Here is a 17285-nt window from a genome sequence, read left to right on the forward strand (position 1 = left end):
AGTTTGTGCTTTTCAGCCTCAGCTCACAAAGTAGGTAGTATTTCATATTTGAAATTGTCAGTGAAAGATAGAAGCAAAATTCTTCATCACAAACTAGTCTTGTTTAATGATATACTGAAGCAATAGATAATTTCATACAGTATAATGGGTTGGTGTATTTAAATTTTTTAATGCTTGCTATTAACCTAAAGAAAAAGTGGCTTGTTATATTGAGGTTGTTTTTATATATATATCTATATGTTTTGACTAAAAACTATCTTTAATAAAAAGCTGGAGTAGTTTTTATCTGAGAAGATAATCATCAGTGAGTATTTCACAGCTCCATGTTCATTCCATTTTTTACTTTACAGTTGCAAAACATTTTAAAATTCTGTTGCTTTCTGAAGTCTGACAATTTCTGGCTATCTTATTGTTTCTTGAAGTTACTCAGGAAAAAATGCATAGCATTTGCTCTATAAACAGGTTTGCTTTACTGTTCGGTGCATTTTCTATGCAATGGTGATTGGAAATTAGGACACTGTACAAAGTAAATATATCAAGATAAAGAATTAGTTGTGCATCAGATTAAACAGGACTCCATACTAAATGCACAGATCAAATAAAGCAACCTTCTATGAAGAACCCATGAAGCGCTTAAAGCTTGTGTTTGGGATATTTTTGTAACCTTCTGAGCTATGAGTTATAAAATATTTGACATCACCAAACTGTTCCTTTAGGTTGCTGTGCTGGTACAGCTCTTTGTTTGTGCAGAAACTAATTCTGGTAACATCATTTTGCTGAAGTAGCTTGTTTTAATGCAAAACTTTGGTGATGCCCACTCTTGCTTCACAGTACAGAACCATTCACTAAACCTGGTTAGTGACATTACATTGCTTTTCATACTTCTGTCATCTTATGCTTTAAGTTTGCTTTGATGTTTGTTGGGTACCAGAGGATTGAATCAATGATCTCTCTGTCTTTTTCATGTTACTTTGTAAAAACACCCAGTGCAGAAAATGAAAATGGCAGTAACAGGGTCTTAAAGCTCATGCCTTAGATCTTGCTGTACTTCTGTTTGGGTGAGGAATAATGTCCTTTTTAAACAAGTATGAACTCATTGAGAAATTTCTGATTAAAAATGGCCTTAAAAATAAGTAATTATATTGGCATTTTTCTACTCCTGTCTTAGTATATCTATTCATAAAGTGAGAAGTAGGTGGTTTTTAGAAACACAAAACACTGCAGCTGTCAGTGTGGTCGAGTGCACAGAAAACCATCTTAAAAACCCCTCAGTCTGCATAATCTCTGAACTGCACATAGGAATGGCATTGTTTTGGGTGGAAGTTATTTGCAAGTTAACTGCTCTCTAGTTGTTGTTACTAACTTGACTTGATAGAATGGTTCTGATTGCTAGAAATGTATCTGAAGGTATAGTTTATATTATTGAAGAAAAAAGCAACTAAGTCTTAGGAATGAATAGAAGAATGCAATCATTGGTTCAGTTCTCTGCTCTGTATGATGCATGATCAACTGTGATGTGACTTTGCTGCTCTGAGTGTCCTTAGCCATTACAGCAATTCTGACTCTATAACTGTTCTTGATGTTACAGTGGACTAAAGAGGATGGACATAGAACTGCCACCTCTACTGTCCCTAATCTGTTTGTTCCATTGAACACCAATCCAAAGGAGGTCCAAGAAATGAGGAACAAGGTTTGTAATTGCAGTAAAATAGCTTCTTTGTTTGGTCATCGCCACAATTAATTTGTGTACTTGTAATGAACTAACTTACTTTGCTATAATGACATTTTGGGGGCTCAATAACACAGTTCTGGTGTTGTCCTGTCCATTTATAAATAAATAATGAAACAATTCCTAAGTGTTCCGAACTCCTCTTGGAAAAAGTTGGTACTTCTGTTCACTATATGAAGACTTCAGTTTTTCTTAGCTCAGTTCCTGGGTGCTTCTGAAGCAGCCAGTCCTGGCTTGATGGTAGTAATTCTGTACCCTGAGATCATAGTTTTACATTAGTGACCTCTTTTCCTGTTTTGGTAATACTAGTTGAAATTTTGTGGCCTAGACAAAGTAGTCTATGCATCTCTCCAAATTTCAATGTACTGTATTTGCTGTTATTGTTGCAGACTTATTTTTCTTGTCTTTGGAACTGCAAGTTAATCTTTCTGAAATGAGCTTGCAGTTAATTTTCCTGGTTTTGAATTTCAGATCTTCTTGTCTGACTAACCAACAGGAAAGCACTGGATGGATTGGAGTTTTTTCACTTTTTTTCTTTTACAATGTAAAATATGCCCTGGTATCTTGTTAATATTTAACTTGTTCTGGATTGTTTTGATACCTCTAACTGGTGGCCACATGGAATATGGGAGTTAGCATTCTGTCAAAGGCTAGGGGCAGGGAATATGAGCAGGAATCTAAAATAATTTGTATATGGCTGACAGAACTTATGCTTGGCACTGTAAAATAATAACCATCTGAAAAGAGAATTACAGTGCAATTTCCAAGCAGTTTCTTTGTGTTTCAAACACAAATATTGCTTTATTAAAAACTTGAGTGACATGCCCAAGAGACTAAGTCTTAAAATTTTATACTTTCTCAGTTGTGAGAAGAGTAGTAAATTAGAAACAAGTGAAAAAGATGGGGGATCCTTGCCCTTTTTGAGATACCAAGTATTAATAATACTTGTTTGCGTATTTGTATGCATATATCTTTTATAAATTGAATTTATGAATGTCCTTTTTAGTTGTAATGTAGAGGTTTTTAAGATGCATGCTTTTCTTCATTTATCTTGGAACAGAACCAGAATATATTAGAAATAAATTTTGAGGCAATTGTTATGAATTCTTTACCACTGAAGGATATCTTTATTTAATTAGATAATACCTAAGTTTAAAGATCTGATTTCTGTTCCCATCTTCTGTATTGAAAGAACTGGAGGTATTTAGGATGCAACAAAAGAGTTGTTATTGAGAACTCCACTGTCAGTTCATCAGCAGAGAAATTATTTATATGTCCCTCTGAGGTATGACCCTGACTAGATGCAAAAATGGAAAGTTGTGCAGTGTTTTACAGGAAGTTCCATAAGAAGATATTGTGGTGCCATATCAGTAACTAATGGCTAATGACACAAACCTGCAACTGACTGGTCAGGTACAATAGACAGAAAAGCACAGAGGGAGTATTTCTATTTCTCCTCACTTTTCACAAACTGGAGTTGTCTGTTACCTGTTTTATCATGACCTAGCACTAAAAAGCAATGGATAATACCTTCTGTGGTACTTACAGACTAAATTCTGAGAAATGTGAGGAAACAGCCAGAAACCTGAACATTTACATTCAAGTGGTGTTTATAAGTTCAGCTTCATTTGACAGCCTTGTGGCCACAGCAGTCAGCACTGGTTGTTGCCTGTTGGCAGGTTCACTTACCCCTTTTTCAAACACAAAAATGTGATGAACTTTTCTCTGTTTTACATGTGATTGTTGTTCATTCTGCTGCTTTTCTTTACAGATCCGAGAGCAGAATTTGCAAGACATTAAAACGGCAGGCCCTCAGTCACAGGTTCTTTCTGGGGTAGTTGTGGACAGGAGCCTTGTACAGGTGAGAGTATTAAATTCCTAAAACTATTAGCTTGATCTACAATATCCTCTGCTTTTACCTAATATATCACTATGAAATTATTCTTTGATTGGCAGAGAGTAACTGTTTATAAGGTAAGTCTTAGAGGTAACACCATTGTCTTTGCAAGAGTGCTCAGGGTCAGAAATTTAGAGGCTTCAGCCATGTAGCCCAAGCATGTCTGTGGAGGATGCTTCTTGATTTTTTTGCTGAATGTAATGCATGAAATTCAGAAACCTTATTTATATGGGTTAGATTCTTGTTCAAAACTAGTTGGGCTTTGTGACAGCTTTTTGTTTGATTTCTGAGTTTATATATCTTGAAGGATTAATACTGGGCACACCAGGCTCACTGTGGGGCAGTAGTGTTTCGTGTTAAATATGAGATTTCATGCTTCATAGTATTTTATTTGAAGAGCAGTTTGGGGGGAAAAAAGCTATTACATCAATGAAACTTAAAAGCAGTATATCTGGATATACAAAAGACTATAAATCATAGCTTCAAGTAAAATAAGAATTAGAGCTGTACAGTTATACTGTATAGCTGAATAAAGCTTTTTATATCCAAGTGCTTTCAACTGCCCCAGATAAGTATCTTCTGATATACTTTTTAAAAGATTGGCAAGTCTTACCATGACCACAGCATTATTCATGTTGGGTGTCATATCGTGTGCATGTCAATTCATCGTCATATGCAATTTCATCTACCAGTTACTGTTTCTTTGCATGTTTTTAGCAAGCATCACAACGCTTTCGGTTGATGTTGTAAAGCCCGGGCTCGGTTTGCTCTGTTTACTCAATTTACTGTTGCAGGATGCTCCCCTCTCAGACTGTACGGAATCTATTGAAGGGCTCGATCTCACAGAGCAGGCCTTTAGTCCCGCTAAATCTCTGTCTGTTAGAAAGGTACTGCCCTGTCATACTGCTCTAAATACTGTTGTTCACCCTTCATTTAACCTCTCCTTACCCTTACCTTTTTCCTCTGCTAGAAATTATTTGGCTAGAAAATTTAAAAAAAATGAAAATAGATGGATGTTCAAATTATGTATATGCACTGATGCAAACAGTTATCTTTATTCTATTAAGAGTGTCTTAAGGATCTTGATCTTTGTCTGTAGATGAGGAAACACTTTTGATGTTAAGATGCTGATCAAGTCCTGCATATATAGAGGGTTTTTTTTATGCATGCTGTTAGTGTTGAATTATTCTAATTTGAGATCCATTTGGAGTTAGCTTAATCTCGGCCTGATTACATCAGTGTAATTCTGAGGATACTCTCTGTGTTATGGGACAAACACTGTCAACTCTTGATCCCAGAGTGCCGGATGCCTGGCTTCCTTAAAACTTCCTGCAGTTAGCTACAAGAGTTGCTAAGTAATGCCCCACATGTGCAAAATCGATTGGCTTTCACACTTGTAGTCCTGTTTGTGCTTACATAATATTCATTAAATGCAGAATAAGTTCAAGGGGTGGGGACATGTTGAGGTGGGCAGTCCTTGGGGCTGACTGAACAGAGCAGCTGCACACTGCAAATAACATTTCTTAGAGCACATCTACTGTGGAAGCACTGTGTGTAAAGAACCATCAGTGCCTCCTCTGCTCCAGTGTTTTACCTAAAAGATTCTTAAATCTTGGTTTTAGATCACACCTAAACACTTCACTATCAGAATAGCTTTTGCATGAAAAAAAACCCCCAGAATTACACCATTGTTGGAAAGCTTGTGGTTTTACAATTCTTTCTAAAGTGTAATGAGCTAGTTTGTGCTATAGATACTTGGATCATACTAAGAATATGATAGTCATGTTTTTCACATTGCAGTTTGTTTTGTCCATATTTTGAAAGGAAAAATGATAAAACAACCTTCCTGGATTTAAGACAAAAAGTAAAATAAAGCCAAATTCTTCCAGGCAGTGCATGGCTTTTATTTTCCACCTACTAACACCTTCAAAGTGAAAAATTACTGATATATTGATGACAGCTAATATATTTCAATGACAGCTTTTCTATAAAAGTAGTCAGATGGTTTACATGCATTTTCATAGATGACTGAGAACAAACAAATGGTCTACTGATTATGTGATTTTTGTCTGGTAGTATCCTGTTAGGGTTTAGATGTCCAAATTATTTGTTTCATTTTTTTGTGGTGTCATGAAAGTGCTTTCTGCCTGAAATAGTGTGTAAAATCAGATCACAATGTAAATTACAGGAGTAATTATGAAATAGAAGTGGCCTATTTCATAATCTTTATTATTTTAATATGGATTGTGACCTGAATGCTTAATTTCCTGTTTGGGAAAAAAATAACAACCCAAGAAACAAAAACAAAACAAACAAACCCCAAACCAAACAACTTCTTTCTAAAAAAATGTCTCCCAAACTGAAAAATTCAATGAGCCCAAAAATAACAGCAACAAAAGAAAACCACCAGAGAAATGTCCTTGAAAGATTCTGCCATAAAACAATTGTGGTTTGTGGAATAAAGGAAGTGTAAGCAATCTTATGATGCCCTCACAAACCTCACCTGAAAATTTCAATGAAACTGAAGAATCCTGTACATCAAAGACCTAGGGGCTTCTAGGTGCCAGACAATTACAAGTTGTCAGTTGACAAATTCTTTGACACTCAATGACAGTTCCTGTAAAAAGTTTCATGTAATTGCAATAACACTTACAATGTATTAGATTTTCAGTTAACATTGAGATTTATATCAAATACTAATGCACACTATTTTGGATGAAAAGAATACCTCCTTGTGTACAGTATGCATGTACTGCTTTGAGCTCCTGTGCCTATGGCTGCAGCAGTGAATTCTCCATCTTGCCTTGTCGCTTGCTTTATCCATGTTCTGAGAAGTCCTGGCCATGTTGCAACACAACCTCCTTGTGCATCATGTAATTTTATTCTGTTCAGACTTGGTTAACCAAGCTTCTGCTGCAGTCTTGGCTGATTGACAGGGAATGTTGGTTTTTCTTACCAACAACCATTCTGCAGTCTCATAAGAAAATAAATTCACATGAATTTTCAGTAATTTTAAACAGAAGGGGATTCACCCATTTTGTGTCTTTTCCTTTAGAATGGAAATTCTGTGGGTTTGTTCTTAATGCAGACACTCTCAGTGCTGCCCCAGGGGTGACACTGGGTTTGAGTGGTGACTTCTACATGAACAGTACCTCAGGAATCTTGGTGTTTTGGAGAAAGGCACTGCATTAATGTCAGATTGTGTTAGGAGCAATTGTTAACTTAGACCATTATTATGAACCTCCTGTCTGATTGAAAGGAGAATTGGTGTATATAAAGTGCCAGTTTTGGTCATATTTATCCCCGAGAACAAGGTGAAGTGCTTGCCTGTTCAATAATGGCCGGTTTTGAATTTTTCTCTAAAAGCCAATTTTAGTGTAGAAATTACAAAATTATTTGATTACCTAAAATTTTCATGTAGGAAATATGAGGTCCATGTTTAATATGAAGGTTTATTGCATAACATTAGCTATAAATAACTTTCCCTTTGTGTCTGTGGGAATGTATGCCTTTACAGAGTGAAAATGCATTCTCTTCATTAATATAATTTATCCAGTGTTTCTTACAGTGGAGAAAATGCTGTTGGTATTTGAGTGCATACACATGTGATCAGATTTCAAATGGTCATCTAAATACTTTTGGAATCACCATCAAAGTAATACTAGGAGCAACATAATCCCAATGAGATTGCTAGAACATTAATTTTTTTCATGTCATCTTATGTCGAAACAAAGTGAGAGTCTTTGGGAATTTATTCCCTCTCTACACGCTCTTTAATACTGGAAATAACTCCAGACCAATTTTCTTGTTCAGTTTTTCTGAACACTCTTAGGAATCTCTGAATGGAATGGTCAGGTTGATAGCTCTGCCAAGTCTTGTCTATTTTAGTGTCACATTTAACAATTGGAAATATGCTCTGTACTGTCTTTTTAGTCCTTTATACTTGTTTTCTTTCTATCTCATTTTGTGTTGTATGTTTTTATTTGAATTCTTAGAAGGCTGTTTTGTGGCCTATTCTGTGAAATAAAACATATCTAAATCCAGCTTCTGGATTTAGAAGTAATGATAGTTTAGAATAATCATACTGGTTTAGAGGAACCATATTGTTATTAACATTCTGCTATAATTTATTTCCCACATAAACTCAGTCCCTCTACCCAGTATCATTTTCATTGGTGGCCTTTGAACTGCTTCCATATTATTGATACTGAATAAAACTGGATGTGTTAATCTGGAATCAGCTTTCGGCTGAGCAAAAGTTTTCCTTTCTGATCTCTTGTATAATTTTTCTGCTTTTATGATCCAACTTTGTTGCCTCTGATCTTTTCAATGCTGCTTCTCTTGGGTTGAAGCTACTCAGCAAGTACAAATATTGTTTGCATTGATTGTGGTGGTTTTTTTGTTTTTTTTTTTTTTTTTTTTTTTTTTTCCAGTCTAGTAATGTGATATGCTTGATTTGTTGCTTTCATTCCCAGTATTTAACAAAAGTACTCTTAAGTAGGAGAACACATCATGCCAGTGCACCAGACATCTGCAAACTGCCTGTCTTGCTGTTTGTCACCATTAAATAAACAGGCATTTAGTAGCATTGATTCTTTAGAAATTGTTCTACCCAGTGGGTCTGGATTTAACTTGTAAACATTCAAAGATTCTTAGAAATTCCAGGGATACTAATGGGTGCTGTGTGTATTGTTCCTCTCTTGTTCCCAGAAAACTCTAGAAACCCTCCATGAGATCAGTGCTTTACGAGGTCCTGCTACTTATGCCAAGCCTCAGTTAAAACCATGGACTTAGTTTGAAGTGTAGGCAAAGACAGAAAAGGAAATATAAAATTTCCATAGGCATCAGTTTTCTGCCATCATTAAAAGCTGAGACCTGTAGTTTTAGGGGTGTTTTGAATTTGCTACAAAAAAATTAGGATTTGTACAAAGGTAGATGTTTCTCTGAGCCTTTTATGCATTATATCTGAGAAAAGCTGTTACTATCAAATCAATGCTTTGTGGATATAGCTGAGAAAAGGCTTTTGACATTTGACTGACGTTTTGCATATAAAATTTCCTCTCGTTTTATGGAGGAGATTTATTGTTATGCTGTTTGTTCTTTGGTACTTCTGGCTGGTATTTGCTTCCTGAAGAGCAGCATAGCTTCTAACAACTATCTTACCTCTCTGGATTGCTCTAGACCAGATTTCTGGAGATCTCTTATCAGGCTTTCAGAACTGCTCTTGTCCTCCTTACATCCAGACATTCTTGTCTGTCACCTCTTTGGTGCTGACAGCTTATCCAAAGCAGCTCTTGCAATCCAAAACAGCATTCTGTCTACTTGCATCATCAGTTTTACAGTGGCCATTGTGTGCTTGTCCATGAGGTGTGGACTTGGAATGGAATGTTTGTCTCTCTTTAGGCACTGTGTGTTTTTGAACTGTGCTTTCTAATACTTTCTTCTAAATATTGGTACAGACAACATCTGAGTATGGAGGTGACCTGGGTTAATCTCATACCTATTGGGTAATGGAGTTCAGACACCTCTTTTTGATAATGAAGACAGTTTGGGTGTCACCGTGGCATTGGGCACAGGTCACACATCATTTGTTAACAAACTAGTGTCAGAGTTCTGTATATCCAATGGAAAAAATGAAATGCATAGATAAGTCATTTGAGAGATAGAACAGCTATCTCCAGGCAAGCATTTTCTGAGACAATGAAAATCCAATGGCTGGAGCCTTTACTATAGGGTTAGAAAAGAAAAACTAAAAAATTTGGCATTAGAGAATCTCTGATGCAGCTGCTTTTGTCCACTGGAACTTACTGTACTTCGAATTGCTCATTATATTTTTATTTGTATAACTTTTTATCCAGCATATATGACGTTATAGATGTAAATATGCTAACTTGTATCAGATTACAATTAACCTTAATTACTTTAAAATGTCTTATAATAAGCTGTTAATCTGGTGTATACAGAACATATACAAGATGGCTTTTTACTGTAACATCTGTTAGGTGGAATGTAGTAGCTGGTGGAAATGGCTTTTCTGCTATCAAAAAAATACAAAGCAAAACAAAAACACAAAGCAAAATGATAATAGCAAAAACCCAAACAAAACAGAAACAAAAATACCCATGAGCTGAGTTCTTGACCCTTTGAGAGTATTCTGTGCCCAGACTGCCATGCAGGTGGGCCCGGTATCATGTTTCTTTTGTGACAAGAAAAAGAAACTTGATATACTTTTGTGACTTCAAATATAATTCACCTAGACTGTTTGGCTGCTGTTTGATTTACTGCTTAATGGTGGGTATTCCCTGGTAGAGACCTGTTTTCTGTTTTATATTAACCTCCTGTGAATCAATTAAAAAAAAATCTGTTATAGATTTTTTTTTAACTCTAAAAGAGGAAAAAGTATTTTCCAAGTTATATTTTTGTTTTGTTTTTGGTTGCTTTGTAGCCTTTATAGCTCTAAAGGTTCTGCAAGTTACTGCTTGATGGCAGATATATCTTAATTTTCTTTTCCCAGGGAGAACTAGTGACTGCATCAAAGGCAATAATTGAGAAAGAATATCAACCAAAAGTCATAGTGAGCACGACAGGACCAAATCCCTTCAATAAACTCACTGATCGAGAACTGGAAGAATATCGCAAAGAAGTAGAAAGAAAGCAGAAGGGACCAGAAGGTTGGTTTCTCTGTGTGGGTTTTTCTGTAATAGAATGTAGTACCAGCAAGTTTCTTAGTAATTGGAAGGTGGGTTACCTGCAAAGGCCGTGGATAAATTACCCAGCTTTTGTATGTTTCAGTTTTTCAATTAGAAATTTGAAAAGTATATTAGAGATAAAATGTGTGATCTAAGTGTTTTTAAGTGTGTTCTGTAATGCACAGATCTCACTCTAAAATTGTCCTTAGAGACAAACTGGGCTGTAGGGCCAGTTACTCCTGCTGGTAGGAAGTTAAAAGTTTGAAACTTCAGTCAAAAAGGTGTTTCGGTACTGGTCTTGTTCTGCTTTGTTTCCCTTGGGCCTAGAGCCTAGGCTAAGGTGAGGTAATGGTTTATAGCAGCAACATTGCTGGTTTCTAAGTCACTGACATTTGTGGATTTGAGAAATACGATTAGTAGAGAAGATACAGAATAACACTGATTGTTGCTTGGAAATAGGACACCTTGGGGACTTCTACCAAAATGAACTTTTTCAATTATCCTACAATTATGACAGATTTGTGCTATAAAAAGAGACTGTTGCTGCATCTGAAGTGGTTCTTCTGCTTTACTTTTGTATGATTTTAAGGGATGATACTTACAGTGCTCATCTGTTGTGAGGTTTTGAATTTGAGTGATGCAGAAACCCAAAGTGCTGTTTCTGCAGCTGCTCTTTGGGAACACAGTATAGGAATGGTTGTGTTTGGTTTATGAAGTACTGGGTGGTGGGTGGGATGCTGTGCTGTCATGCCTGTTTAACTGCATACCTTTATTCTCTCAGTAACAATGCCACATCCTTCTTAGATAAGGTATCAAAATATGGAGAGACTGTGTTACTGAGACAGACACCAGCTGGGGAACAGAGTGCAGTGCTTAGAAATCAGACCATCAGTGAGCAAAGCACATCAGATAAAATATCTCTGGATTTGAAAGGCAGATCAAACACCTTTCAAGGAAGAGATACGAAGACTTTACAGGATCGTGACGTATCATCACTGTCTAAGTCCTTAGATAACATTCAGTTTGCTGCTGCATGGGTTTCTTGTCAGACCATGCAGCAAATCATCCCACATCTAAATGGAGAAGAGCCAGATGGGCAGAAGTCCTCCCATAAGGAATTTCATACTGCAGTGATCAAAGCATTAAGGTCCGATCCTGACCTTTTGGCTGAGGCCTCAGGTATTACTAACATGGTACAGCTGTGCTTGCAATCCAAGGAACAACCTCTTTATCTACACCATGTGGAGATTCTGTCAGTTGACTCTCATCTGTGGCACTGATTTCACATTAATTGTGTAGGTGAACTGGATGGAACAATGCTTTAGTGTTGTTCCTGATATATGGTGTACTCTATTAATGTTTTCCTTTGGATCTAGGGCTATTTAAAGCTGGAAGCAAGGGGGACCCTCATTACTAATAACAAATACTCAAACCACTGTGAAATCTGTTTGGAATCATATAATTACTGCATGTTTTTCTGATTATCTGTGCAGTCTTCTTTTCTTTTGGGATGCAATTTTGTTTACTTCAAATTTCAGCAATACAAAGCAAGCAAAAGAATGTTACTTTGTGTAGGCCTGGTAGCATATCCCCTCCTCTGTATTTGTTTATATCTTCCTTGTGGTTTTTCCTCACAAGTTTTCTTTATAACAGCAGCATAAACCAATTCATAAATTATTTCATTATTCATGCCCCCTTAAAGAAAAACAAAACAAAACAAACCTCTAAAAAGGCCTACAGAGCACAACAGTGACTTGAACGGTTTTGTTAGTATTAAATTATCACTTAATTTTCTTTTGCTTGTTTTGGTATTATTTAATATCCTGGCAGAATTTTGATTCAGAAAAAATATATTGGTATCTTTCGTGCATGGAGCAAAAGGACACTTGTTTACTTACATGCTGAAAGGTTTTATTTGCCTTTATAATTTCCCTTTGCCTACACCTGCAGAGCCTTCAGAAGATGGCAGGCCACAGAAAGAGAAAAGCCCCCCTGAGCCCAGCTCAGCCCGCACTCCTCCCAGCACGCCGATTAAACTGGAGGAAGGTACGTGGTGGTGCCGCGGGGCCGGGGAGCCGTAACGGCATCCCCAGTGACTGACGCATGGGAGTACGTGGGCTAGAGCAATAACAGTCAGTGACCTCCTGTCTTTCATTGTTGTACCAGATACTCCACTCAACTCGGAGTCTAACCGCAGTTTGGTTTACAATAATAAAGAAGTGTGCATTAATATAAAGACAAATTTCCATCTCTTCAGAATTGCCTTGTCATCTCTTGGTGTTTCTCAACTGATTTACCTTTCTGTACGTTTTCTACGAGATAATTGCTCTTACTAAATGAAATAGTGTCTGATGGTGAACCAGACACATATCTAGATGCTTTGGTAAATCTTCTTCACTGATTGCACATTTCTTAAACATTATTGTACTTGGATTACACCTCAGTAAATATTTTTCCTGCTCAATTTGAATCTAAATTTGATTATTTTCTCATCTTATGTCATAGTTTTAACTAAAATGAGAGCAGAGCTGCTGAAGTTGATAATTCCCTAAAAAAAAAATAAAATTATACTCTTGGTCAGGTGTAATCCAATTATTGAATTATTGTCTTGTTTCCTTTACCTTGTACATTGGATATATCACTTGTCTGTTAGTCTGCCATTCATTACTTCATCTCATTCTGTTTTCTACAAGAATGGTTGCAACCATTCTTCTAACGTAACACAATGGCTGTGATGAATGCATAGATTCTCTACTTGTGCTTTTTTCTTCTTGTGGCTGCGTTACAAACAGGAGATGGATATGCTAAAGAATACCTGTTACCATAGTAAGTATCATTCCATACTCTGACCTGCTTTTGCGCTTTGCTTCACTCTTGCATCTTTGTTTACTAAGGTTTTATTTTGGTTTCGCTTTATTTTAAAAAGCAGGCTTTTTCAGTTGAGATGTTGGTTTCTTTAGTTCTCAATTCCATGTAATTCCAGGCAATTGCAGATCTCATGTTGAAGTGCACTCCCCCTTTGAGAAGGACTGTGAGAGTTGCCTTCTGTGTTTCCATATCTGTGTGTCCGATTCCTCAATTTAAAAAGGAATAGTCTGAAGTTGCCTGGCAGATATAGCTGAAACAGCCCTGGGAGTTTCTGTCCCAATGCTTTGCTGCTGCCTACACAGCTTGGGCCTGGTAACAAAACAGAAGAGTTCCTAATCTATTCCAGAGCAAAATCCACTGATATGGATTTAAATTTACCCTGCGGACTTCTGCATGGAAATGGATATGGGACTACTCCTATGTTTTGTATTAACTATAAGGAATTCAAATTCCAACCAAGGAATAACAGCAAGTACTTGGTGGCAGGAACTTCTACAGCTGTTTTGGCTAGCTCTGCAGGGCTCCTTTGGATTATACTTTAAAGGATTAAGGATGTTTGTATGTCCTGTTATATCCAAAAGTCAGTGTGTTTGTCATAGGTGTGAAAGTCAAACTATATTGTTGACACCTGTGATGTTACTGATAAAGTTCTAAAACCTGAAAGTTCTTTTAAACAGGGAATTGTGATCAACAAACTCTTCTGGTTGTATAAGTTTTCCAGGACAAACATACAAAGCTTATTTTAGAGAGTAACTGGAAGTTCACACCATGATGACTTTGGCTGGGGGAGGTTCTGTTGAATGACAATGTTCTCAGTATACGACCTCTTCTCAACTTTGATTCATCATATTCTTTCTATTTAAGTGTAGCTGAAAACAGTCAAGTGTTTTTTAACTCAGCTATAGCACAGTTTGTATGTTTGTCCACATCTTTGTGTTAAAAAAACCCCGAACCAAACCCCCATAAACCTTTATTTTCATAAATAATGTGAACTGTGAACATACAGCAGTATTGATGTTATGCTTTAAACTCTTAAACCACAGTATATATATATAAAGGGAGAGCATTGATGTAAACATAATTATTTTAAAAAAACTTTTAAAATGTTGAGGTGCTGCTGAGTTTTTAAACTGTAAGTTTTGCAGCAAGAAATATGTTTATAAAGCTTTCTAGTTATGTTACTGAAATCCATCCAGTAGAGTAGCAGGGTGTTTACATATTGTGTGCTGGCTTAACTGAATGTGGAATTTGTAAATCTTCTGAATTCTGGTAAAAATATTGCCCTTAGCAAACTAGATAAACAGATGTTTGCTTGATTCCAGCACCATGTTAATCTATTTATTAAGGATGATGGGAACTTGACAAACTGGGAAGGATGGCAGTCCTGGGTTAATGAGTTATAAACCCATTTATATTTATTCAATGCTCAGGCCAGCTGGCAAATACTGATTGAATGCCTGTAGCTTCCTATTCTTTAATTTGAAGAATCTCTAATCCCTTTTTTAAAACTTCAAAACTATCTTTTAAACTTAATTTAAAAAAAAATAAAATAAACCTGACAGTTGAATATGGTGTCTGTTCTAAAAATTGGGCCAACTAATGAATAGAATATAATATTTTTTACTTGGAAGGGACCTACAATGACCATCTAGTCCAACTGCCTGACCCAATTCAGGGGTGACCAAAAGTTAAAGCTAATTGTCCTAATGTCTCTTGAACACTGACAGGCCTGGGGCCTTGACCAGCTCTCACTAAGTGGGAAGCCTATTCCAACGTCTGACCACCCTCTCAGTAAAGAAAAACTTCCCAAAGTCTAAACCTCCCCTTGTGCAGCTTTGAGCCATTCCCACATGTCCTGTCACTAGATCCCAGGAAAAGAGCTCAGCAATGTTTTCAGTAAATGCCTGAAAAGTCAAATCCAAAAACATGGTAGTGGTAGTGAAGAAATAACTGGTGTTTCTTATGAAATTGTGTCTGCCATACATAGACAGGCTAAACTACAGCTTCAGGAGGCAGCTTCTACTGTACATAACTGCTTTCTCTTTTTTGCTCTGATTTAAATCCTGCCTGCATTATAACTTTTAAACTGCTAACTTATGCATTCCGAGTGTTTGGCACTGGATACTAGTGTGTGGTGTTTATTTAACCTATTAGAAGTTGTTGGTGCTTTAGGCAAAACATGTTTGTTTCCTAGCAGGTATTCACAAAACAGAGCCATCTAAAATATATCTGAGAATTATTAATCCCATCTGACATAAGTAAAAAGAACACTGTCATTTTTATAGGAAAAACGTGAAAGTATCAAGTATTTTCTGTAAATTCTTGTGAAAGCCTTCAGTGTTTTCAAATTAAAACAAACACAATCTTGAAAGGAGGAAAAAATAGTTGCCTTTCATTTGTGCCTGACAATGAGCATGGCCTGGATTTTGCTCTAAATTCCCCCTTACGTAACATCAGTGGGGAGAGATGTGGCACAGCTAACGGGACGGAGAGCGCTGCAGGGAGCTCCACAAAGTGCTCCTTGTTGAACCCCTGCACAAAGAGGAGCCTTAAACACAACTGCCCCAAGGCACAGCGGTGAGTGGGGACAGTGTTGCACTTGAGGGAGGAGTGGTTCAGTTCCCCTTTGGACATGCAGCTACCACTGGACTCTTGATGTTCCCTTTTACAGGGTGAGTTTGGCTGTTGACATCACATACAATAAACAAAACAAGCTGTATTGCATAACCTGCTGAGCTCATTTAGTTTTATAAACTACATGGATTTTACTTATAGGAATCCATAATATGAACTCATATCTTGCAAAAAAAAATGAAGCCTTTGTGATAGGAAATTATATTTTGAAGCAATATCAGTTAGATCTCATGAAAGAATATTATGAACATCCCTTCACTGAGATTATAAATTGGCAAGCCAACAATTTAGAAATTAATGGATTTGCATGTATGGGATCAGTGCAAATCAGCAGTTAGTTTTATCTCTCCAAAAGAAATAAGAATAAAGGTATGGAATTGCAAAACACTCTACTCAATGCCAATGAAAAAATGTAGGTTTAATTCCTGTTTTGTTTGCACTAAAATACTGTGTTGCCTGCAAATGTCACGAGTAAAACAGGAGTGAGGTCTGAGCAGTTACTTTCTTGCTGATGAAATTCAGCTTCATCTGCTCTGTGTGAAAAAGCTTAAAAACAAACAGAACTTTGGAATATCTTATTTCTTCTGTGCCCAAAGCTGAAGAACAGCCCTATTACAAAGGCTCTCATGCAAAGTAAATATATTAGTTTCTTATAGAGCGCGCTCACCATCCACTTGCTTGGCTTGCCCTGCTCCAGGGACACTTTTGTAAACTGACTGTCACTGTCTGTCCATCCACCAGAGACACGGCAGGACCAGACCTACAGAGATGACAGTGATGCTGCAACCTTCAAGCAAACCCTCCCAGATCTCACCCCTGATGAGCCTTCGGAAGCACTCAGCTTCCCTCCCTTAGGAAAGGAGGAAGGGAGATGTGATCATGATGTGCCCAAAAGCCAAACAGAACCACCTGCAGTGGAAAATAAGGAACCCCAGTCCCAACCCACTGAAGAGCCAGCAACACCAACAGCTGAGGAGGGGACAGCAGCTGATGCAGGTAGTGATGAATCTCCAGGGAAGTCCCCATCGAAAAAGAAAAAGAAGTTTCGCACTCCTTCCTTCCTGAAGAAGAGCAAAAAGAAGAGTGACTCCTAAAGGCCAACCCACTGCAGAAACACTGTCATATTTTAAAATCCATTAACCACTAGAATGTACCAGATCGTACTGAGTGTTTTGTCTTACTATGTAAATGAATGCCACAATTAATCCAACCAGCCCCTAAAGTTATGGCTTGATTGTTTAGGGTTATAACCAGAAACTCATGTCCAAAAAGGTGCTAATCCTGTGTGTTCAGCAGCTGCCACAGATCTGATCCCTAGTTAGTAATCAAATGCAAATGACTTCCACGTGGAAGGCATTGATTCCCTATTTTTAATTTAAAGCCTGCACCGCTTTGCAAAAGAATTTAAAAAATTCACAATTAAAAATAAAACACCCATTGCTTACCACAAGAATTGTTCTTTCCAATA

General features: G+C 37.0%; 1 protein-coding gene across 11 annotated transcripts in view; it reads left to right on the forward strand.

The window, feature by feature from the left end:
• Positions 1–17248, forward strand: part of ADD1 (adducin 1) — a 60709-nt gene extending 43461 nt beyond the window's left edge. For 3 of the 11 annotated variants that reach the window (XM_083861119.1, XM_083861123.1, XM_083861122.1), the window contains exons 11-17: positions 1589–1690; positions 3501–3590; positions 4421–4513; positions 10141–10297; positions 11120–11494; positions 12266–12361; positions 16559–17248. In XM_083861119.1, the coding sequence (XP_083717245.1) occupies positions 1589–1690; positions 3501–3590; positions 4421–4513; positions 10141–10297; positions 11120–11494; positions 12266–12361; positions 16559–16911 (1266 nt within the window). In that variant the 3' untranslated portion in view covers positions 16912–17248. Of the gene's footprint in view, positions 1–1588; positions 1691–3500; positions 3591–4420; positions 4514–10140; positions 10298–11119; positions 11495–12265; positions 12362–13107; positions 13142–16558 lie in introns of all 11 variants that reach the window. The other 8 variants (XM_083861127.1, XM_083861128.1, XM_083861124.1 and 5 more) reach the window with 5 other exon arrangements.
• The last annotated feature ends 37 nt before the right edge of the window (positions 17249–17285 follow it).

This window comes from Zosterops lateralis, assembly GCF_965231275.1.
Source record: "Zosterops lateralis genome assembly, chromosome: 5".
Taxonomy (NCBI): domain Eukaryota; kingdom Metazoa; phylum Chordata; class Aves; order Passeriformes; family Zosteropidae; genus Zosterops; species Zosterops lateralis.